Source organism: Eretmochelys imbricata, chromosome 1, assembly GCF_965152235.1.
Source record: "Eretmochelys imbricata isolate rEreImb1 chromosome 1, rEreImb1.hap1, whole genome shotgun sequence".
Classification (NCBI taxonomy): Eukaryota; Metazoa; Chordata; order Testudines; family Cheloniidae; genus Eretmochelys; species Eretmochelys imbricata.
This window is the reverse complement of record NC_135572.1, coordinates 56,823,002-56,848,368: the sequence shown is the minus strand read 5'-3', so window position 1 is coordinate 56,848,368 and position 25,367 is coordinate 56,823,002. Positions and strand designations below refer to the sequence as shown.

At 44.1% G+C, this 25,367-nt stretch overlaps 1 protein-coding gene across 1 annotated transcript in view; it reads right to left on the bottom strand.

Moving 5' to 3' along the window:
- Window positions 1-3,925: 3,925 nt before the first annotated feature.
- Window positions 3,926-25,367, bottom strand: part of NEK5 (NIMA related kinase 5) — a 49,677-nt gene continuing 28,235 nt past the window's right edge. Inside the window, exons 16-22 of the mRNA XM_077806777.1 lie at window positions 22,760-22,840; window positions 18,762-18,827; window positions 15,114-15,237; window positions 14,758-14,889; window positions 12,485-12,625; window positions 5,034-5,148; window positions 3,926-4,511 (exon numbers count right to left, since the gene is read on the bottom strand). Of these exons, the coding sequence (XP_077662903.1) occupies window positions 4,259-4,511; window positions 5,034-5,148; window positions 12,485-12,625; window positions 14,758-14,889; window positions 15,114-15,237; window positions 18,762-18,827; window positions 22,760-22,840 (912 nt within the window). The 3' untranslated portion in view covers window positions 3,926-4,258. The remainder of the gene's footprint in view (window positions 4,512-5,033; window positions 5,149-12,484; window positions 12,626-14,757; window positions 14,890-15,113; window positions 15,238-18,761; window positions 18,828-22,759; window positions 22,841-25,367) is intronic.

The window sequence follows — 25,367 nt, the reverse complement described above, 5'->3', positions numbered from 1 at the left end:
TCCTATGTTTTTTCTATTTTTAAAGAAAATTGAAAACTTGATCAGACAGAGCCTATTCCATTGGGTCACAAATTTGGACTTTAAACTATTGCTTCATGTAACATGGAAACTTTATAGTCTAATGGTTAAAACACTGCAGCAGTAGACTTCTGCTTTTAACAAAAATGGTTAGTTTGCTATGGCCTACTATAGGCTAAGTGGTTCTGGGAAGAAGGATAAAGGAGTTTGAGGCGCAAGTGGTGTTCTCGTCCATCCTCCCCGTGGAAGGAAAAGGCCTGGGTAGGGACCGTCGAATCGTGGAAGTCAACGAATGGCTACGCAGGTGGTGTTGGAGAGAAGGCTTTGGATTCTTTGACCATGGGATGGTCTTCCATGAGGGAGGAGTGCTGGGCAGAGACGGGCTCCACCTTACGAAGAGAGGAAAGAGCATTTTTGCGAGCAGGCTGGCTAACCTAGTGAGGAGGGCTTTAAACTAGATTCACCGGGGGAAGGAGACCAAAGCCCTGAGGTAAGTGGAAAAGCGGGATACCAGGAGGAAGCACAGGCAGGAATGTCTGTGAGGGGAGGGCTCTTGCCTCATACTGAGAATGGGGGGCGATCAGCAGGTTATCTCAAGTGCTTATATACGAATGCACAAAGCCTTGGAAACAAGCAGGGAGAACTGGAGGTCCTGGTGATGTCAAGGAATTATGACGTGATTGGAATAACAGAGACTTGGTGGGATAACTCACATGACTGGAGTACTGTCATGGATGGTTATAAACTGTTCAGGAAGGACAGGCAGGGCAGAAAAGGTGGGGGAGTAGCACTGTATGTAAGGGAGCAGTATGACTGCTCAGAGCTCCGGTACGAAACTGCAGAAAAACCTGAGTATCTCTGGATTAAGTTTAGAAGTGTGAGCAACAAGAGTGATGTAGTGGTGGGAGTCTGCTATAGACCACCGGACCAGGGCGATGAGGTGGATGAGGCTTTCTTCCGGCAGCTTGCAGAAGCTACTAGATCGCACGCCCTGGTTCTCATGGGTGACTTTAATTTTCCTGATATCTGCTGGGAGAGCAATACAGCGGTGCATAGACAATCCAGGAAGTTTTTGGAAAGCGTAGGGGACAATTTCCTGGTGCAAGTGCTAGAGGAGCCAACTGGGGGGGAGCTTTTCTTGATCTGCTGCTCACAAACCGGGAAGAATTAGTGGGGGAGGCAAAAGTGGATGGGAATCTGGGAGGCAGTGGCCATGAGTTGGTTGAGTTCAGGATCCTGACACAGGGAAGAAAGGTTAGCAGCAGGATACGGACCCTGGACTTCAGGAAAGCAGACTTCGACTCCCTCATGGAACGGATGGGTAGGATCCCCTGGGGGACTAACATGAAGGGGAAAGGAGTCCAGGAGAGCTGGCTGTATTTCAAGGAATCCCTGTTGAGGTTACAGGGACAAACCATCCCGATGTGTCGAAAGAATAGTAAATATGGCAGGTGACCAGCATGGCTTAACGGTGAAATCCTAGCGGATCTTAACCATAAAAAAGAAGCTTAGACATATTACCAGGGAAGAGTATAAAAATATTGCTCAGGCATGTAGGAATAAAATCAGGAGGGCCAAATCGCACCTGGAGCTGCAGCTAGCAAGAGATGTCAAGAGTAACAAGAAGGGTTTCTTCAGGTATGTTGGCAACAAGAAGAAAGCCAAGGAAAGTGTGGGCCCCTTAATGAATGAGGGAGGCAACCTAGTGACAGAGGATGTGGAAAAAGGCTAATGTACTCAATGCTTTTTTTGCCTCCGTCTTCACTAACAAGGTCAGCTCCCAGACTGCTGCGTTGGGCATCACAACATGGGGAATAGATGGCCAGCCCTCTGTGGAGAAAGAGGTGGTTAGGGACTATTTAGAAAAGCTGGACGTGCACAAGTCCACGCGGCCGGACGAGTTGCATCCGAGAGTGCTAAAGGAATTGGCGGCTGTGATTGCAGAGCCATTGGCCATTATCTTTGAAAACTTGTGGCGAACGGGGGAAGTCCCGGATGACTGGAAAAAGGCTAATGTAGTGCCAATCTTTAAAAAAGGGAAGAAGGAGGATCCTGGGAACTACAGGCCAGTCAGCCTCACCTCAGTTCCCGGAAAAATCATGGAGCAGATCCTCAAAGAATCAATCCTGAAGCACTTACATGAGAGGAAGGTGATCAGGAACAGTCAGCGTGGATTCACCAAGGGAAGGTCATGCCTGACTAATCTAATCGCCTTCTATGATGAGATTACTGGTTCTGTGGATGAAGGGAAAGCAGTGGATGTATTGTTTCTTGACTTTAGCAAAGCTTTTGACACGGTCTCCCACAGTATTCTTGTCAGCAAGTTAAAGAAGTATGGGCTGGATGAATGCACTATAAGGTGGGTAGAAAGTTGGCTAGATTGTCGGGTTCAATGGGTAGTAATCAATGGCTCCATGTCTAGTTGGCAGGCGGTGTCAAGTGGAGTGCCCCAGGGGTCGGTGCTGGGGTCAGTTTTGTTCAATATCTTCATAAATGATCTGGAGGATGGTGTGGATTGCACTCTCAGCAAATTTGCGGATGATACTAAACTGGGAGGAGTGGTAGATACGCTGGAGGGCAAGGATAGGATACAGAGGGACCTAGACAAATTGGAGGATTGGGCCAAAAGAAATCTGATGAGGTTCAATAAGGATAAGTGCAGGGTCCTGCACTTAGGACGGAAGAACCCAATGCACAGCTACAGACTAGGGACCGAATGGCTAGGCAGCCGTTCTGCGGAAAAGGACCTAGGGGTGACAGTGGACGAGAAGCTGGATATGAGTCAGCAGTGTGCCCTTGGTGCCAAGAAGGCCAATGGCATTTTGGGATGTATAAGTAGGGGCATAGCCAGCAGATCGAGGGACGTGATCGTCCCCCTCTATTCGACATTGGTGAGGCCTCATCTGGAGTACTGTGTCCAGTTTTGGGCCCCACGCTACAAGAAGGATGTGGATAAATTGGAGAGAGTCCAGCGAAGGGCAACAAAAATGATTAGGGGTCTGGAACACATGATTTATGAGGAGAGGCTGAGGGAACTGGGATTGTTTAGTCTGCAGAAGAGAAGAATGAGGGGGGATTTGATAGCTGCTTTCAACTACCTGAGAAGTGGTTCCAGAGAGGATGGTTCTAGACTATTCTCAGTGGTAGAAGAGGACAGGACAAGGAGTAATGGTCTCAAGTTGCAGTGGGGGAGGTTTAGGTTGGATATTAGGAAAAACTTTTTCACTAGGAGGGTGGTGAAACACTGGAATGCGTTACCTAGGGAGGTGGTAGAATCTCCTTCCTTAGAAGTTTTTAAAGTCAGGCTTGACAAAGCCCTGGCTGGGATGATTTAATTGGGGATTGGTCCTGCTTTGAGTAGGGGGTTGGACTAGATGACCTCCTGAGGTCCCTTCCAACCCTGATATTCTATGATTCTATGATTCTAAGTAAAAAAGCTAGTAAGAGACAGGCAAAAACTATTAAAATCAAAAAGTTTTATTATTTGTGTTCCTTCCATTTAAATAGTATCCAGACAGCTTACATCTAATATTTGAGAGGACAGGAGAAAATGACAGCTGGAATAACTCTTTACCATGTTCCAGCTGTCAAATTTTTTGCATAATGGCACTTTTAATTAGAAATTCAGATACATAACATACTGGGGTACTAGTAACCTTTGCTGCTGCTATTAATCATTATAAAAGAGTTTAAGTGTACCTGGTGCTATATAAAATAAGATCTGTGCAAGTCAAACTATGGGTTCCTGTCTCTTAATGGCTTACTAGCAGGAGCTACAAGCTGCACAGGACAACATATAATGACTGGAAAGCTTCACAAAACAGATGGATTTTGGGGAAGAGAAGTAGGGGAGTAGATAACCGAAGAGTGCAATTCTGTCATGTGGAACAGATAAAAGAATCAGGAATGTACTAAAGAGTGGATAGAGAGAGGCAGTGTAGATGAGTAAAGATATAAGCAGAAGCTGAGTTTGCTTTTCATTTTAGCCCAAGATTTTTAAAAAAGATTAATTTTAGCCACTTGAATAAGTAGCCTGAATGTTAAAAGTGCAGCATGCCCAGCAGGTCCCATTTGTTTCAAATGAGTGCTCAGCACTTTGAAAAGCAGGCCGCCACTTCAGGTGCCTAAATATGGATTGAAGAACCTAACTTTAGGCCCCCGTTTTTAAAATATTGGCCCTGCTATGGCTGTATCTTCCAGCAACTTATGAAAGTCTTGAAACAGCAGTCAATCTCCTATTTTAGCTGAGTGCTGCTTCCTGCCTGCCTTCTCCATTACATATGTCAGCAGTAAATGGATCAGTGTTTCTGTTTAAAATCTCATCAGGTTTCCCAGGTATTTCACTAGCTAACCTGTCTTTCTCTTCTTCTGGTTCGTCTTTGTTCGCTGACTGGATTGGCACCTCTCTGACTTCCTCTGCCAGAGAAGTTATCACTTTTTCTAGTGATTCCACCAGTTCATCCCTCAATTCATCTTCAGATTCTTCAAAGTTCCTACATGTTTAAACAGACAAAATGGATGTTAGTAAAATGTGTCTGTTATTAGCTGTCCTGGTCTCAAAGCCCATAAGGTCTCCATTTAAAAAAAAAATTGTTTTGTGAGGAGTATAAAAGCTGAGTATGAATTTTAAATATTTTCCTGCCCCCATTCCTCCATCCTGTTAAGCTCCACTAAAACTACAATGTAAATGATACAGAGACGGCCAATTTTATCATTATTGTATCTGCATTTTTCTATACTAATGGTGTAGTATAGATGCCATTAGTATTGGCATCTTCATGAACTAATTTAAGTTGACCTAATTCTGTAGTTTAACAAGATGTAAAATCCAATTTGACTGCTAATAACTTGCTCTGTTTAATTACACTGTGAAAAATCTAAGGGTACAGAATTTTTTTTTAAGCAACTTAGCCTGCTGGGCCAATTTTCTTAAGAGAAGGAATCTGTCCGTTCATAGCTTTTCCCTCTTCTGGAGTAACTTGACTTAAGTTACCTTATCCACATCAATGACTTACGTGTCATCATCATCCGATCTTGGCTCAAGTCTGTTTTCATCGGTATCGATAGTGGAGCCTGCTTCTGCATTATCTTCCTTACTCTCTTTTGGCGGCCAGGGTGACAATGTCCCCTCTGGAGAGTGGAGGAGAAAGATATCTGATAAATGTACATAAAATATCTAAAACCACTACAGAAATTCTTGGAAAGGATTTTGTTCAAATCACAACCAGACTTCACTGGTAGCCATTGTTGCTGTTCATAGAAATATTTAGATAGTTCTAGCTCCCTAATCGTGTTTACTTTCCAACACAAAACCTATGGGGTGGGAGGGCAGTGCAGATCTGAAAGTTCAGAGAAGACTAAATTTTTAAAAGTTGCCAGGGAATTGATTAAGGGCCTTATTCTGCAAATAATCCAACTGGAATGAATATAACTACTTGGGTAGCAAGGTATTTAATGTGAGCAAAGGTGGCAAAATTGGGTCTTAAGTCTGGTTTATTAGACTTAATTGCTAAAAGATAAGTCAGCTAAAAATTTGTGATCCTATTACAGCACTTGGTCTATGGCTTGTTGAATATGGGTAGTTTTTAAGGGGCTTATTCCTTCACCCACTCACTTCCCTGGTCCTTCTCGCATGAACAGAGAGCAACAATACCTGAAGTCCAAAGGTGCAAACAATTCGATGTTTATTGGGGTGAACTTCCAGCAAGCATAATTCCAGTTTCCTTCCTTAGTATCCTCCTTCCCAGCTCTGACACCACAGAGCCTTACACCTGTGTCCCTGTTCCCATTCCTGCCCTTAGCCAAACATGATTCCAATTTCCCCACCCCCATTCCCTGTTCCCATTTCCCCCATCTGCATGCCCACCCCCACACCCCTACTTCCTGATTGACTGCAGACTATATAGTAAAACTTGAGTTCTGCTTTGCTATACCTTAACCAATCATGTTCCTGAAATTTAACTAACCAATCCTAACATATTGTTACATGATTATGTACCCAATTATATCCCACCACCTTAATTAGCCTTTCACCCAGCAAAATTAATTATACAGCAGACAGAAACAATCACAGAACCAGACAGAGATTATACAGACAAACAATAGCAAAGTGGGAACTATAATGACAAAACAATACAGAAGTGAGGATTTCACATCCCAGCTATTGATAAGTGATTTCTTGCCAGACAGGATGCTATCAAACTAAGTTTCCTTTTACATTTTCTAGGCACTTCCCTTTCTCTGGAGGTGATAGGCACTATCAGGACAGGATTGTATTCCTAACAGCCCAACAGCACCTGATTTCAATGTGACTAGTTTGGAATGTGAAGATGTGACTGTTCGCTTCCTAGCTTATGGCTGCCTCTGCTGCTTAGCCAAAGGCCTTAGCCTAAGCACAGGGCCTCAGATTGTCACAGTAAGGATATGTCTACACTACAGAATAAGGTCGAATTTATAGAAGTCGTTTTTTTAGAAATCGGTTTTATATATTCGAGTGTGTGTGTCCCCAAAGAAAATGCTCTAAGTGCATTAACTCAGTGGAGTGCTTCCACAGTACCGAGGCAAGCGTCGACTTCCGGAGCGTTGCACTGTGGGTAGCTATCCCACAGTTCCCGCAGTCTCCGCTGCCCATTGGAATTCTGGGTTGAGATCCCAATGCCTGATGGGGCTAAAACATCGTTGCAGGTGGTTCTGGGTACATATCGTCAGGCCCCCGTTCCCTCCCTCCCTCCGTGAAAGCAAGGGCAGACAATCGTTTCGCGCCTTTTTTCCTGAGTTACCTGTGCAGATGCCATACCACAGCAAGCATGGAGCCCGCTCAGGTAACCGTCACCCTATGTCTCCTGGGTGCTGGCAGACGTGGTACTGCATTGCTACACAGTAGCAGCAACCCATTGCCTTCTGGCAGCAGATGGTGCAATACGACTGGTAGCCATCATTGTCATGTCTGAGGTGCTCCTGGCCACGTCGGCCGGGAGCGTCTGGGCAGACATAGGCGCAGGGACTAAATTTGGAGTGACTTGACCAGGTCATTCTCTTTAGTCCTGCAGTCAGTCCTATTGAACCGTCTTATGTTGAGCAGGCAGGCGAGACGATTGCTAGCAGTCGTACTGTACCATCTTCTGCCAAGCAGGCAAGAGATGAGGCTGGCTAGCAGTCGTATTGTACCATCTTCTGCCGGGCAGGCAGGAGATGAGGATGGCTAGCAGTCGTATTGCACCATCTTCTGCCGAGCAGCCATGAGATGTTGATGGCATGCAGTCCTTCTGCACCGTCTGCTGCCAGCCAAAGATGTAAAAGATAGATGGAGTGGATCAAAACAAGAAATAGACCAGATTTGTTTTGTACTCATTTGCTTTTCCCCCCTTCCCCGTCTAGGGGACTCATTCCTCTAGGTCACACTGCAGTCACTCACAGAGAAGGTGCAGCGAGGTAAATCAAGCCATGTATCAATCAGAGGCCAGACTAACCTCCTTGTTCCAGTAAGAACAATAACTTAGGTGCACCATTTCTTATTGGAACCCTCCGTGAAGTCCTGCCTGAAATACTCCTTGATGTAAAGCCACCCCCTTTGTTGATTTTAGCTCCCTGTAGCCAACCCTGTAAGCCGTGTCGTCAGAAGCCCCTCCCTCTGTCAGAGCAACGGCAGACAATTGTTCTGCGCCTTTTTTCTGTGCGGACGCCATACCAAGGCAAGCATGGAGGCTGCTCAGCTCACTTTGGCAATTAGGAGCACATTAAACACCACACGCATTATCCAGCAGTATATGCAGCACCAGAACCTGGCAGAGCGATACCGGGCAAGGAGGCGATCTCAGCGCGGTCACGTGAGTGATCAGGACATGAACACAGATTTCTCTGAAAGCATGGGCCCTGCCAATGCATGCATCATGGTGCTAATGGGGCAGGTTCATGCTGTGCAATGCCGATTCCAGGCTCTGGAAACAAGCACAGACGGGTGGGACCGCATAGTGTTGCAGGTCTGGGACGATTCCCAGTGGCTGCGAAACTTTCGCATGCATAAGGGCACTTTCATGGAACTTTGTGACTTGCTTTCCCCTGCCCTGAAGCGCATGAATACCAAGATGGGAGCAGCCCTCACAGTTGAGAAGCGAGTGGCGATAGCCCTGTGGAAGCTTGCAACACCAGACAGCTACCGGTCAGTTGGGAATCAGTTTGGAGTGGGCAAATCTACTGTTGGGGCTGCTGTGATGCAAGTAGCCCACGCAATCAAAGATTTACTGATATCAAGGGTAGTGATCCTGGGAAATGTGCAGGTCATAGTGGATGGCTTTGCTGCAATGGGATTCCCTAACTGTGGTGGGGCCATAGACGGAACCCATATCCCTATCTTGGCACCAGAGCACCAGGCCGGCGAGTACATAAACTGCAAGGGGTACTTTTCAATAGTGCTGCAAGCTCTGGTGGATCACAAGGGATGTTTCACCAACATCAACGTGGGATGGCCGGGAAAGGTACATGATGCTCGCATCTTCAGGAACTCTGGTCTGCTTCAAAAGCTGCAGGAAGTGACTTCATTCCCAGACCAGAAAATAACTGTTGGGGACGTTGAAATGCCTATATGTATCCTTGGGGACCCAGCCTAGCCCTTAATGCCATGGCTCATGAAGCCGTACACAACCTGGACAGTAGTCAGGAACTGTTCAACTACAGGCTGAGCAAGTACAGAATGGTGGTAGAATGTGCATTTGGACGTTTAAAGGCGCGCTGGTGCAGTTTACTGACTCACTTAGACCTCAGCAAAACCAATATTCCCACTGTTATTACTGCTTGCTGTGTGCTCCACAATATCTGTGAGAGTAAGGGGGAGACATTTATGGCGGGGTGGGAGGTTTAGGCAAATTGCCTGGCTGCTGGTTACGCGCAGCCAGACACCAGGGCGGTTAGAAGAGCACAGGAGGGCGCGGTACGCATCAGAGAAGCTTTGTAAACAAGTTTCATGACTGGCCAGGCTACGGTGTGAAAGTTCTGTTTGTTTCTCCTTGATGAAACCCCTCGTGCCTTGGTTCACTCTACTTCCCTGCAAGCTAATCACCCTCCCCTCCTCCCTTTAATCATTGATTGCAGAGGCAATAAAGTCATTGTTGCTTCACATTCATGCATTCTTTATTCATTCATCACACAAATAGGGGGATGACTACCAAGGTAGCCCAGGAGGGGTGGTGGAGGAGGGAAGGAAAATGCCACACAGCACTTTAAAAGTTTACAACTTTAAAATTTATTGAATGCCAGCCTTCTTTTTTTGGGCAATCCTCTGTGGCGGAGTGGCTGGTTGGCCGGCGGCCACCCCACCGCGTTCTTGGGCGTCTGGGTGTGGAGGCTATGGAACTTGGGGAGGAGGGCGGTTGGTTACACGGGCTGTAGTGGCATTCTGTGTTCCAGCTGCCTTTGCTGCAGCTCAACCATACACTGGAGCATACTGGTTTGGTCCTCCAGCAGCCTCAGCATTGAATCCTGCCTCCTCTCATCATGCTGCCGCCACATTTGAGCTTCAGCCCTGTCTTCAGCCCGCCACTTACTCTCTTCAGCCCGCCACCTCTTCTCCCGGTCATTTTGTGCTTTCCTGCACTCTGACATTATTTGCCTCCACGCATTCATCTGTGCTCTGTCAGTGTGGGAGGACAGCATGAGCTCAGAGAACATTTCGTCACGAGTGCGTTTTTTTTTCTTTCTAATCTTCAGTAGCCGCTGGGAAGGAGAAGATCCTGTGATCATTGAAACACATGCAGCTGGTGGAGAAAAAAAAAGGGACAGCGGTATTTAAAAAGACACATTTTATAAAACAGTGGCTACATTCTTTCAGGGTAAACCTTGCTGTTAACATTACATACATAGCACATGTGCTTTCGTTACAAGGTCGCATTTTGCCTCCCCCCACCGCGTGGCTACCCCCTCAACCCTCCCCCCTCCCCGTGGCTAACAGTGGGAAACATTTCTGTTCAGCCACAGGCAAACAGCCCAGCAGGAACGGGCTCCTCTGAGTGTCCCCTGAAGAAAAGCACCCTATTTCAACCAGGTGACCATGAATGATATCTCACTCTCCTGAGGATAACACAGAGAGATAAAGAACGGATGTTGTTTGAACACCAGCAGACATACACTGCAATGCTTTGTTGTACAATGATTCCCGAGTACGTGTTACTGGCGTGGAGTGGTAAAGTGTCCTACCGTGAAGGACGCAATAAGGCTGCCCTCCCCAGAAACCTTTTGCAAAGGCTTTGGGAGTACATCCAGGAGAGCCGCGAATGCCAGGGCAAAGTAATCCTTTCACATGCTTGCTTTTAAACCACGTATAGTATTTTAAAAGGTACACTCACCGGAGGTCCCTTCTCCGCCTGCCGGGTCCAGGAAGCAGCCTTGGGTGGGTTCGGGGGGTACTGGCTCCAGGTCCAGGGTGAGAAACAGTTCCTGGCTGTTGGGAAAACCGGTTTCTCCGCTTGCTTGCTGTGAGCTATCTACAACCTCCTCCTCATCATCATCTTCTTCGTCCCCAAAACCTGCTTTCGTGTTGCCTCCATCTCCATTGAAGGAGTCAAACAACACGGCTGGGGTAGTGGTGGCTGAACCCCCTAAAATGGCATGCAGCTCATCATAGAAGCGGCATGTTTGGGGCTCTGACCCGGAGCGGCCATTCGTCTCTCTGGTTTTCTGGTAGGCTTGCCTCAGCTCCTTAAGTTTCACGTGGCACTGCTTCGGGTCCCTGTTATGGCCTCTGTCCTTCATGCCCTGGGAGATTTTGACAAAGGTTTTGGCATTTCGAAAACTGGAACGGAGTTCTGATAGCACGGATTCCTCTCCCCATACAGCGATCAGATCCCGTACCTCCCATTCAGTCCATGCTGGAGCTCTTTTGCGATTCTGGGACTTCATCATGGTCACCTCTGCTGATGAGCTCTGCATGGTCACCTGCAGCTTGCCACACAGGCCAAACAGGAAATGAGATTCAAAAGTTCTCGGTTCTTTTCCTGTCTACCTGGCCAGTGCATCTGAGTTGAGAGTGCTGTCCAGAGCGGTCACAATGGAGCACCCTGGGATAGCTCCCGGAGGCCAATACCGTCAAATTGTGTCCACAGTACCCCAAATTCGAGCCGGCAAGGCCGATTTAAGCGCTAATCCACTTGTCAGGGGTGGAGTAAGGAAATCGATTTTAAGAGCCCTTTAAGTCGAAATAAAGGGCTTCATCGTGTGAACGGGTGCAGGTTTACATCGATTTAACGCTGCTAAATTCGACCTAAAGTCCTAATGTAGACCAGGGCTAAGAGAAGGCCCTTACACCGGCAGACAGTGATTTTGATTCTTTCTTTTATACCTCTTTAACTAGCCAAGTGATAAGAATACACCTAAATTCCTAGAGTATAGGCCTTTACAGACAGGCCTGAATACCTATATCCTAACAGTAGTGAGGTCTTAGTTTGGTTCAAATTTCTTAAAAGAAGTATATCTATGGGGAGAGAATAATATGGTCAGGATGGGGTAGTTTTTAAAATAGCCTGATGTGCTAAGAAAGCACATGCATGTTAGTTAGCTAGGGAGTGTTGATTGTGCAACTTCAAATGAAAGAATTTTCCCTGTAATCCATTTAGCAGGCTTGTGTTTGACACATGCAATTGAGCTGGTTTTAAAGGCCTGTATCTAATTCCATGTTCAGTTAATTTGCATTGGAGCATGCAAAACATACTAATTTCCAGTTGCACTAATTACGTGATGAAAATTGTTTTACACTTACTTTTTGGCAACGTGCACTGTAACTTTGCGTTGGGTTTTTTTCTTTTTAAAAACCATCATCCTAACAGTATGCTGCAACCTGATTAGGGCTCAATGCAGATGTCTTATATGTGGAATTGTACCATGTTCGATCATGTAAAGTCAGTGATTGTGCTTTTGCCATCACATGCTATATCTTGTAGACGATATATCCAAAAACAGGATGCAGCTAGTAACGTATGGAAGATTTTCTTATGTCTTGGGAAAGTGTTTTGAAAAATGTTCATTGCCAGAGATGGCTCTCTCTAAAGTAATAGTGTCTGAATTCCCATTCTAGTCCAGTTCTTATCCCCTGACAAAGTGAAACTGATAAATATATCAAAATAACGCGGGACAGAAAAAATGTGCTAGCTTTGTGAAGTTGGTAAGCTGCAAAAGTTCAGTGGCAGTCATAATACCATCTGGATCCCCCTAGCTCTAAAATACTAACCATCTACTAAATGATTGAACCCTTCTCTTCAGTCTTAATAGTTTGCCAAGTGGTTAAAAGATTTTTGTTTCACAAGTCCTCTGCCAACTACAATAAGAACAATATAATCAAAGAAAAACTCCGTCTGGAGATGTTGGACATCTTATGTCTCTTTCCACTCTTGAGATATCTCATTTCCATTTTCATTATCAAAATACAGAGTAAAATTCTTCAGAGGACTTATCCTATAATTTACAGTAACAAATATCCTACCAGATTCCTCTTCAGTCCAGCCAAAGGAGTCATTAGATAGTTCTGCTTTCGCTAAGATACTCAGCAGTGTGCCAGGTGCTTCTTGTTTCCACTGTTTCCTGTTTTCTGGGGTTTCTTCAGGTACGACAACCACCTGGCCAGCTAGGAAACAGGAGGAGCATCAGGTTGCTGCATGTGATAAAACGTGAATGTGACTTGGCGTTACTGCCATGTTCCCTTGCCAACTTAAAAGATTTTCATTTTTATAGTGGAGTTTCTCATTTCTTTGGCTCCTTAAGTAGCCAATTGCTTTCCTTGTGGGATTTTTCCTTCTCCAAGCAGACTGCTTTATCTGCAGTATTTGATCTGACTGGTATTGCAACGAAGGCCTACTTCTGGAGTATTTGCCACCAAAGTTTCTAATGATCAGATAACACCATTGTTTCTAATACTCAAAAATAATAGAATTAAACACTTTGTCCTCACTATAAAGTATCTGTGCAAGAATAATTACATTTTCATTAAAGCAAAATAGCCTTCTACAATTCAGACCTTGTGTAAGCAGGTGCAACTCCATTGACTAATTCCTGATTTCTTTCTCATAGTCCATTACAGGCTGAGAAAGCTGCAGAGGAGGTGTCCCTGAGGTGGAATGAAACACAAAAGGGATGGTGTGGTCCCTAAACCCATGTAAAGGGGAAAAGAGCAAACATGGTTTAGCTCCAATCCCTGGGGCTAATGGAAGCCTTTCCATGCCAGTTCTAGGCATGTGTACAAATCCCTTGGAGGGTCTCCATTAAGAAACCTGCATGTGGAGGGGAAGTGAAGCCAGCACATAGTGTAGTGGTGGTGGTCTTCCCTGGGGATAGACAAGGAGCTACAGGATGGTGCTGTGCTTCTCTTATAGATCCCTGAGCTCCATCTACCCTGTCACTAATCCCTGCCGCTGGAGGAGAGAAGGCAGAAGGTCTGCAAGTCCTAAGTGAGACTGCTGCTATCTTTGCCCTCTTGTGAGTGTTTCGGGTTGGGGGAGGACATAGCTCACTGTTGTTATTTATTGAGTGCCATAGTGGAGTTTGGCCCTGTACACACAGAGGAGTCTGCCAGAACAAACCTACAGTCAAAATTAGACCTAAATAATACAGCTCATGCATAATACACTGAACAAAGGTTTAATCTAAGAGTGGCACAGATATTCTTTTCTACAACAGTAAATAGCAAGCCCCTGGACAACTAGGGATTAACAAAGCTCTCAGGGCAGTTCCATGACATTCCCTTCTGCTGGGAGAATGGTGGCTATAATATTGTTTCTTTACAATGTGGAGTTTGGATATTAAAGGAAGAGGAAAATCCTCAGTGTGCTGATATGGAGGGCCCCCCAGGAAAATATTTAGGCCAGGCTTTAGTTGGGCCTCAGCCCAACAGTCAATATTAGCTGTGCAGTTTTTCACCCACAATTAAATATGATTAAATTGCATCCACAACTGCACTTGTCTAAAAACCTGCTTTTAATTGTGCTTGCAATTCTGGAGGTCATTGTGAAAACTAAGGCCATAGGGCCACCTTCTGTCTTTCCCAGTGGCAGTCCCTGCAGACAGTCTTGCTGAGTCCAGGCACCCATGGCAGAGTTGACACACACAGAGAACTGGTATCAGAGCAGCCTACTCTGAAAAGATGGATCACAACCACCACCACCCTTTGGAAGGGTACAACAGGCACTCTGCCATGTGACAGCATATTTCTGTGTATCTGTGCAGAAACAGGAGAAGGATCATGACTCCATCCCCACGCCACTCTTGGGTGCTGTTGCTGATAGACATCCCTGGTCCCTGAGTGCAGGAACACAAGGCCCAAGACTGTGGTTATCCCTTGTGCACATTTGCAAGGTGGGAGATAGCTTCTTGCACCTTTTCCCAGCCTGTACACCCATGCAGGGCAAGCCACAGTCTAGCTCATATGATAAAGCACTAGTTAAGCACTAATGATGATAACACCAACCTCTTTTTAGTGCTTTTCATCAGTAGATCTCAAAGCACTTTACAAAAGGTGGAAAGTAGCATTATCCCCATTTTACACATGTTAGAACAAATGGAAAATTATTATTACATCCTTTGGTTGAACATATGCGATAACCTCAATTATCATGACAAACTCTGGTAATAACAGCACAGCAGATCTCATGAATATTCTGCTGTGAAACTCCCAAATCAAAACACTGTTTAAATGTCTATAACCAGTCTGGCTGGATTAAGTTGGTCTTTGTCTACACACAGTAAAAAACAACAAATTCATACCAAGTTCACTTTCAGCCATTGTAGGGCAGACAGATGTGACATCTGCCTCAGCTAGAAAATCCAGGAGAGTCTTTGGGACTCTAACTTGCCATTGTTTTCTGATTTCCATGGTATTATCTATATTGCCAGCCTCTAAGGGAAAGAAAAGAACAAATAAATATTTCAATGCCCTTCCAACAGATTTTACTGTGATTCTAATGCTTACTCTGACATACCGGTATATTGGAAACAAATCCTGTAAACAAGGATCCATCAGATGTTATGATAGGAGTCACTGACTGAATTTAAGTGAGTGTAACTACTAATTAATTTCCAAGTCAATATATTCACTTGCCCTGTGCTTCCCTAAGTAATACCTGCTTCTGGAGAGCAAAGTTCTTCCAAAGATTTTTGTGTGTAATCTTCATAGATCTTCATCCATTTCTCCTTAAGATTCTCACCATCCTCAAAAGTTAACGTCTCATTAAGTTTATCTAGTTCCTGAAACAAAATAGATTTTAGTAAGAAACAGAACACAAACATTGGGCAGTCACTTAATTCCCATTTTTATTGATTTTTTTCAAATGTTTTCAGGTGGACAGGTAGATTGAAACAATGACACAACATGAAAAGTGATAATGCAGCAGGAGTTTCAGAATACACATGATTATTTGTAAAACACTGGTTTGCAAGAGGCTTTCCAAACATGTAGGAAGACAAGCTGGTAGAATGGTGCCTAATAAATAATATGCGTTATTTTGAAAATGCGTTCTACTTTCAGATGTTAGGGTTTTTAAAACACATAACCATATCACTCTCCCTATATATTCTAAAGTGTCATTTCAATTTCTTCCAAAAGTGTCTAATTCACTGTTGTATTATTCCTGCTTTGTGCTTAGAATCATAGAAGATTAGGGTTGGAAGAGACCTCAGGAGATCACGTAGTCCTACCCCCTGCTCAAAGCAGGACCAATCCCAACTAAATCATCCCAGCCAGGGCTTTGTCAAGCTGGGCCTTAAAAACCTTTAAGGATGGAGATTCCACCATCTCCCTCAGTAACCCATTCCAGTGTTTCACCACCCTCCTAGTGAAATAGTTTTTCCTAATATCCAACCTAGACCTCCCCCACTGCAACTTGCTCCTAGTTCTGTCATCTGCCACCACTGAGAACAGCCTACCTCCATCCTCTTTGGCACCCCCTGTGACGCAGCAGGGAGCGGGGAGTGTTGACCTGGAAATGTGGCAGGGGAGTTTCAATGGGAGACCCGAGAGCCTGTAACCTGAGCCGGGAGTGGGAGGTAACACCTCTACCCAGGAATGTGAACAGAGGCTGCAGGAGGGAGCCTGCTAAGGGGGGGTTTAGTTTCAGTTTGGTGCTGGGTGGTGGAACACAGGGAACCACAGGGCTGGGGTCTAAGCTCCCTGCTCCCCCAGAAGGACTTGACTGAGGGGTCCTGGTTGTACCCACAAGCTCTGTTTGAGACTGTGTCCCTGTTGTCCAATAAACCTTCTGTTTTACTGGCTGGCTGAGAGTCTCAGTGAATCCCAGGAAGAGGGGTGCAGGGCCTGGACTCCCCCATACTCCGTGACACCCCCCTTCAGGTAGTTGAAGGCTGCTATTAAATTTCCCCTCACTTTTCTCTTCTGCAGACTAAATAAGTCCAGTTTCCTCAGCCTCTCCTTGTAAGGGTCCAGAAATGCTATGAACTTTTGAATTCTATGGAACAACCACCAACTCAAAACAACAGTAGCTAGTAGCTCCAAAAGCAGCCATTGACATGTTCCAGAAATACTCAAAGGCACCTTATTAAAGTAATTTATAAGGCAAATTTGGAGTTTGCAAACTAAATCACTTTTGAGATATGATATTCCCCAAAAAAACTTTTACAAAAGTAAAATTACTCTGAGCTTTCATCCTTTTGTTTCTGATTAGGGCTGTCGATTAATCGCAGTTAACTCATGTGATTAACTCAAAAAATTAATAGCGATTAAAAAAATTAATCGCAATTAATTGCACGGTTAAACAATAGACTACCAACTAAAATTTATTAAATATTTTTGGATGTCTTTCTACATTTTCAAATACACTGGACCCTCGCTAGAATGCGGGATTTGGGATCCATGCGTGGTACCGTGTTAACACGGGGACCGAGTTAAAATGAATTGCAATTAAAGTAATTAAATTTGGGATCCATGGCCAAGACCGCGTTCTATGCGAATTTGCACTATGTAGATGTGCGCTTTAGCGAGGGTCCGGTGTATATTGATTTCAATTACAACACAGAATACAAAATGTACAGAGCTCTCTTTATATTATTTTTATTACAAATATTTGCACTGTAAAAATGATAAAGAAATAATATTTTTCAATTCACTTCATACAAGTACTGAAGTGCAATATCTTTATTGTGAAAGTGCAACCTACAAATGTGGGGGTTTTTTTGGTTACATAACTGCAGTCAGAAAGCAAAACTATGTAAAACTTTAGAGCCTACAAGTCCACTCAGTCTTACTTCTTGTTCAGCCAATCGCTAAGACAAACAAGTTTGTTTACATTTACGGGACAAAATCCTGCCTGCTTCTTATTTACAATGTCACCTGAAAGTGAGAACAGGCATTTGCATGGCACTTTTGTAGCCGGCATTGCAAGGTATTTACGTGCCAGATATGCTAAACATTCGTATGCCCCTTCATGCTTCGGCCACCATTCCAGAGGACATGCTTCCATGCTGATGACGCTCACTAAAATAAAAATGTGTTAATTAAATTTGTGACTGAACTCCTTGGGGGAGAATTGTATGTCTCCTGCTCTGTTTTACACGCATTCTGCCATATAATTCATGTTATAGCAACCTTGGATGATGACCCAGCACAGGCACTTCAACTGCAGATTTGACAAAACGCAAAGAAGGTACCTATGTGAAATTTCTAAAGATAGCTTCAGCAGTCAACACAAGGTTTAAGAATCTGAAGTGCCTTCCAAAATCTGAGAGGGATGAGGTGTGAAGCATGCTTTCAGAAGTCTTAAAAGTGCAACACTCCAATGTGGAAACTACAGAACTGAACCACCAAAAAAGAAAATCAACCTTCTGCTGGTGGCATCTGACTCCAGATGATGAAAACGAATATGCATCGGTCTGCACTGCTTTGGATTGTTATCGAGCAGAACCCGTCATCAGCATGGACACATCCTCTGGAAAGGTGGTTGAAACAAGAAGGGACATATGAATCTTTAGTGCATCAGGCATGTAAATATCTTGCAACACTGGCTACAACAGTGCCATGCAAACACCTGTTGTCACTTTCCGGTGACATTGTAAACAAGAAGCAGGCAGCATTTATTTCCTATAAATGCAAACAAATGTGTTTGTCTGAGCGATTGGTTGAACAAGAAGTAGGACTGAGTGGACTTGTAGGTTCTAAAATTTTACTTTATTTTATTTTTGAGTGCAGTTATTTTTTGTATATAATTCTACATTTGTAAGTTCAACTTTCATGATAAAGAGATTGCACTACATTATTTGTATTAGGTGAACTGAACAATACTATTTCTTTTGTTTTTTACTATGCAAATATTTGTAATAAAAATAATAAAATAATGTGAGCACTGTACACTTTGTATTCTGTGTGGTAATTGAAATCAATATGTTTTAAAATGTAGAAAACATCCACAAATATTTAAATACTATTCTATTTTTTAACAGTGTGACTCATCACGATTCATCTTTTTAATCGCGTGATTCATCTTTTTAATTGCACGATTCATCGCGATTAATTTTTTTACTCACTTGACAGCCCTATTTCTGATTAATGCTTTATCCAATCACCATCAAATTTCCCCCTCCAAAAATCTTCCTCTGGCAGATGATCATACACGTGCAATATCAAGTGGAATGTTTTCTTTATAACAAAGGGAGGAGGAGGAGGATTATAATAGAAACCTAGTTACAACTTAAATGATGGAGCTGCTATCATATCTTCAGACTACTAAAGCAAATGTGATTTTAACAGAGCTACAACATACCTCTTCTTGAACAGTATCTTCCTCAGGAACACATGCATCTAAATTAATTTCAAATTTTACTCCTCCCTACAAAAAAGAAGTTCACATACTTCATTAAAGTAGCTCATTAAAATCTATGCAGCTTAAAAGGGGCACTACAAACTCAAAAATTACTTTTCTATGAAAACTGTTTATCTATTGTTATTACGCCTGAAAAGATTAGAAAAAAAATATTTCCCTGTTTGTTCACTTTGTTTATTTGACAGCAATTTCTGTATAGTCAGTTTCAGTATGGTTAGTTTCCCATGTTTGTGTCTTTCACACAGCAACAGGGAAGGGGGAAAAAAGTTTTCAAAATTGAAAAATGTAGCAACAAAGATTTGCAGGTGGTTTCAGGAAAGTAGTAGTACTTAAAACTATTTTTAAAACACTTACTGAAATTTACAATGTCTCTATAAACATAAGAGGGATAGCAATCTTTTAGATAGTTATTATATGATAATTATTGTTATGACAAGATGGCAAATGATTGTATGACAAGACTAGACAAGACGGCAATGTCAGAGAATTAAAAAAAAGCCCTATTAAATAACTGTCTAGTGCCCCCTTTGCCATGCACAAGATTGGTCTCTATTGTAGGTTCTCAAGAATCCTGTCCAATCCAAATTTTGAATACTTGCAGTGCCTGGTCTGCAATAACTTCCCTTAGAAGCCTTATTCCAATGCCTAATTGATATTATTGTTAGAAAAGTTTCCTGACATCTCATGTAAATTTTCATTTAACATTTGCATCTGCTTCTATTATTCAAACAACAGTAGAGAGATACAGTAACACCTAAAAGATACAAGGTAACGCATTCCAGTGTTTCACCACCCTCCTAGTGAAAAAGTTTTTCCTGATATCCAACCTAAACCTCCCCCACTGCAACTTGAGACCATTACTCCTTGTCCTGTCCTCTTCTACCACTGAGAATAGTCTAGAACCATCCTCTCTGGAACCACTTCTCAGGTAGTTGAAAGCAGCTATCAAACACCCCCTCATTCTTCTCTTCTGCAGACTAAACAATCCCAGTTCCCTCAGCCTCTCCTCATAAGTCATGTGTTCCAGACCCCTAATCATTTTTGTTGCCCTTCGCTGGACTCTCTCCAATTTATCCACATCCTTCTTGTAGTGTGGGGCCCAAAACTGGACACAGTACTCCAAATGAGGCCTCACCAATGTCGAATAGAGGGGGACGATCACGTCCCTCGATCTGCTGGCTATGCCCCCACTTATACATCCCAAAATGCCATTGGCCTTCTTGGCAACAAGGGCACACTGCTGACTCATATCCAGCTTCTCGTCCACTGTCACCCCTAGGTCCTTTTCCACAGAATGGCTGCCTAGCCATTCGGTCCCTAGTCTGTAGCTGTGCATTGGGTTCTTCCGTCCTAAGTGCAGGACCCTGCACTTATCCTTATTGAACCTCATCAGATTTCTTTTGGCCCAATCCTCCAATTTGTCTAGGTCCCTCTGTATCCTATCCCTGCCCTCCAGCGTATCTACCACTCCTCCCAGTTTAGTATCATCCGCAAATTTGCTGAGAGTGCAATCCACACCATCCTCCAGATCATTTATGAAGATATTGAACAAAACCGGCCCCAGGACCGACCCCTGGGGCACTCCACTTGACACCGGCTGCCAACTAGACATGGAGCCATTGATCACTACCCATTGAACCCAACAATCTAGCCAACTTTCTACCCACCTTATAGTGCATTCATCCAGCCCATACTTCTTTAACTTGCTGACAAGAATACTGTGGGAGACCGTGTCAAAAGCTTTGCTAAAGTCAAGAAACAATACATCCACTGCTTTCCCTTCATCCACAGAACCAGTAATCTCATCATAGAAGGCGATTAGATTAGTCAGGCATGACCTTCCCTTGGTGAATCCACGCTGACTGTTCCTGATCACCTTCCTCTCATGTAAGTGCTTCAGGATTGATTCTTTGAGGATCTGCTCCATGATTTTTCCGGGAACTGAGGTGAGGCTGACTGGCCTGTAGTTCCCAGGATCCTCCTTCTTCCCTTTTTTAAAGATTGGCACTACATTAGCCTTTTTCCAGTCATCCGGGACTTCCCCCGTTCGCCACGAGTTTTCAAAGATAATGGCCAATGGCTCTGCAATCACAGCCGTCAATTCCTTTAGCACTCTTGGATGCAACTCGTCCGGCCCCGTGGACTTGTGCACGTCCAGCTTTTCTAAATAGTCCCTAACCACCTCTTTCTCCACAGAGGGCTGGCCACCTACTCCCCATGTTGTGATGCCCAGCGCAGCAGTCTGGGAGCTGTCCTTGTTAGTGAAGACAGAGGCAAAAAAAGCATTGAGTACATTAGCTTTTTCCACATCCTCTGTCAGTAGGTTGCCTCCTTCATTCAGTAAGGGGCTCACACTTTCCTTGGCTTTCTTCTTGTTGCCAACATACCTGAAGAAACCCTTCTTGTTACTCTTGACATCTCTTGCTAGCTGCAGCTCCAGGTGCGATTTGGCCCTCCTGATTTCATTCCTACATGCCCGAGCAATATTTTTATACTCTTCCCTGGTCATATGTCCAACCTTCCACTTCTTGTAAGCTTCTTTTTTATGTTTAAGGTCCACTAGGATTTCACCGTTAAGCCAAGCTGGTCGCCTGCCATATTTACTATTCTTTCGACTCATTGGGATGGTTTGTCCCTGTAACCTCAACAGGGATTCCTTGAAATACAGCCAGCTCTCCTGGACTCCTTTCCCCTTCATGTTAGTCCCCCAGGGGATCCTACCCATCCGTTCCCTGAGGGAGTCGAAGTCTGCTTTCCTGAAGTCCAGGGTCCATATCCTGCTGCTTACCTTTCTTCCCTGTGTCAGGATCCTGAACTCAACCAACTCATGGCCACTGCCTCCCAGATTCCCATCCACTTTTGCTTCCCCCACTAATTCTTCCCTGTTTGTGAGCAGCAGGTCAAGAAAAGCTCCCCCCCCCACAGTTGGCTCGTCTAGCGCTTGCACCAGGAAATTGTCCCTTACGCTTTCCAAAAACTTCCTAGATTGTCTATGCACCGCTGTATTGCTCTCCCAGCAGATATCAGGAAAATTAAAGTCACCCATGAGAACCAGGGCGTGCGATCTAGTAGCTTCTGCGAGTTGCCGGAAGAAAGCCTCATCCACCTCTTCCCCCTGGTCCGGTGGTCTATAGCAGACTCCCACCACTACATCACTCTTGTTGCTCACACTTCTAAACTTAATCAAGAGACACTCAGGTTTTTCTGCAGTTTCATACTGGAGCTCATGGTACTTCACCCATCTTGTCTCTAGATTTCAGAGTAACAGCCGTGTTAGTCTGTATTCGCAAAAAGAAAAGGAGTACTTGTGGCACCTTAGAGACTAACCAATTTATTTGAGCATGAGCTTTCGTGAGCTACAGCTCACTTCATCGGATGCATACCGTGGAAAAGCAGCAGACTTTATATACACACAGAGATCATGAAACAATACCTCCTCCCACCCCACTGTCCTGCTGGTAATAGCTTATCTAAAGTGATCATCAAGTTGGGCCATTTCCAGTACAAATCCAGGTTTTCTCACCCTCCACCCCCCCACACACAAACTCACTCTCCTGCTGGTAATAGCCCATCCAAAGTGACAGCTCTCTACACAATGTGCATGATAATCAAGGTGGGCCATTTCCTGCACAAATCCAGGTTCTCTCACCGCCTCACCCCCCTCCAAAAAACACACACACACAAACTCACTATCCTGCTGGTCTCTAGAGTATCTAATGGGAGTCACTATCCAGTTGAGGGCAGGGCTGTGTTACCATGCTATTTTCCTTGATGACCCTTTGCTCCCACAGAAATTCTTACCAGCAATCCATAGAGTAGCACTGATGTTGACTTGTACGCAACCTGCTTTCTAGAGCTATTGTGGCATAGTGGGACCATCTGAGACAAACAGAGGAAAGCTATAAAGGAGAAGAAAATAGGGCAATGATCTCTGTTACCTTTGTTTTATGTTTCTTTTCCAGGACTCTTCTCTCTTGCCAGTTCTGTAGTCTGATATGTTTCAAGTTTTCTTCAATATCCTTGAAGAAAAAAATAAAATGCTCATAAAGTTCAAAAAGTACAATTATACATCCACTCCTCAGAACCAGAGTATGTATAGACTATGCATAAAGTATATGGTTTATGGTGTACATTTATTAATTGCTCTTCATAAATATTCTCCTAATTGCTTCACTGCTAATTGGAATGGAATAGCAAATAATTGCCAAAGTTATCTGATTTGGCATAAAAAAAGAGTTAGGAAATTTTTCAAAAAGTGCAAACCTCTGATTTTTCAAACTCCCATATTTAAAGAATACTTTGTCAGATTCCCCCAACAAACCAAACCCCTGCTCTGACACAGGACCAGTATAAGAAGTTTCAGATTCATCTAGTTCTAGTTTGAGAGGCAGTGAAAAATCAAGTTTAGAATTGTAATCTGGTTACAAACTTAACTGTGGAAAGACTAAGTGCCTCCATAGTATCTTGTCTCATGATGGCACTTAAAATGTTATTTAATTATACCACTTCATTTTCCTACATCCAATGCCACAACATAGCTCTGTATTAGCTACTTGTCAAATAAACAAAAAAATTAGCATATCTTAAGGGGTCAGGTGCATCGCCATCTCCCTAATAAAATATCCAAACAATTTTCAGACTTTAATTAACACATGAAGCATAAGAAAACTCTCTCAAATACATGGAGGAAGTCAAGCAGGTGCTTAGCCCACAGATCATAGAATAATAGAATATCAGGGTTGGAAGGGACCTCAGGAGGTCATCTAGTCCAAACCCCTAGTCAAAGCAGGACCAATCCCCAATTAAATCATCCCAGCCAGGGCTTTGTCAAGCCTGACTTTAAAAACTTCTAAGGAAGGAGATTCTACCACCTCCCTAGGTAACGCATTCCAGTGTTTCACCACCCTCCTAGTGAAAAAGTTTTTCCTAATATCCAACCTAAACCTCCCCCACTGCAACTTGAGACCATTACTCCTTGTCCTGTCCTCTTCTACCACTGAGAATAGTCTAGAACCATCCTCTCTGGAACCACCTCTCAGGTAGTTGAAAGCAGCTATCAAACACCCCCTCATTCTTCTCTTCTGCAGATTAAACAATCCCAGTTCCCTCAGCCTCTCCTCATAAGTCATGTGTTCCAGACCCCTAATCATTTTTGTTGCCCTTCGCTGGACTCTCTCCAATTTATCCACATCCTTCTTGTAGTGTGGGGCCCAAAACTGGACACAGTACTCCAAATGAGGCCTCACCAATGTCGAATAGAGGGGGACGATCACGTCCCTCGATCTGCTGGCTATGCCCCTACTTATACATCCCAAAATGCCATTGGCCTTCTTGGCAACAAGGGCACACTGCTGACTCATATCCAGCTTCTCGTCCACTGTCACCCCTAGGTCCTTTTCTGCAGAACTGCTGCCTAGCCATTCGGTCCCTAGTCTGTAGCTGTGCATTGGGTTCTTCCGTCCTAAGTGCAGGACCCTGCACTTATCCTTATTGAACCTCATCAGATTTCTTTTGGCCCAATCCTCCAATTTGTCTAGGTCCCTCTGTATCCTATCCCTGCCCTCCAGCGTATCTACCACTCCTCCCAGTTTAGTATCATCTGCAAATTTGCTGAGAGTGCAATCCACACCATCCTCCAGATCATTTATGAAGATATTGAACAAAACCGGCCCCAGGACCGACCCCTGGGGCACTCCACTTGATACCGGCTGCCAACTAGACATGGAGCCATTGATCACTACCCGTTGAGCCCGACAATCTAGCCAACTTTCTACCCACCTTATAGTGCATTCATCCAGCCCATACTTCTTTAACTTGCTGACAAGAATACTGTGGGAGACCGTGTCAAAAGCTTTGCTAAAGTCAAGAAACAATACATCCACTGCTTTCCCTTCATCCACAGAACCAGTAATCTCATCATAGAAGGCGATTAGATTAGTCAGGCATGATCTTCCCTTGGTGAATCCACGCTGACTGTTCCTGATCACCTTCCTCTCATGTAAGTGCTTCAGGATTGATTCTTTGAGGATCTGCTCCATGATTTTTCCGGGGACTGAGGTGAGGCTGACTGGCCTGTAGTTCCCAGGATCCTCCTTCTTCCCTTTTTTAAAGATTGGCACTACATTAGCCTTTTTCCAGTCATCCGGGACTTCCCCCGTTCGCCACGAGTTTTCAAAGATAATGGCCAATGGCTCTGCAATCACAGCCGCCAATTCCTTTAGCACTCTCGGATGCAACTTGTCCAGCCCCATGGACTTGTGCACGTCCAGCTTTTCTAAATAGATGCACTGTGCCATCTATTAGATGTTAGGAGAAAGGGTTTCTGTGCAGTTTTAATCCTGATTTCCTATAAACTGGCTGTGCCCTTGATTTAAATGGGCATTGAATCAGGTCCCAGATGCAAGTGGTTTCAATATACTCTGTTGTCTCAATAAAATTAAATAAACTACCTGGGGCCAAGTGACGCCTTAGAATTACATAGGACCCTAGCATCTCCCATTCCAAAATGTGCATGTCTATTTTCCACCTATTCCCCTGTTGCAACTC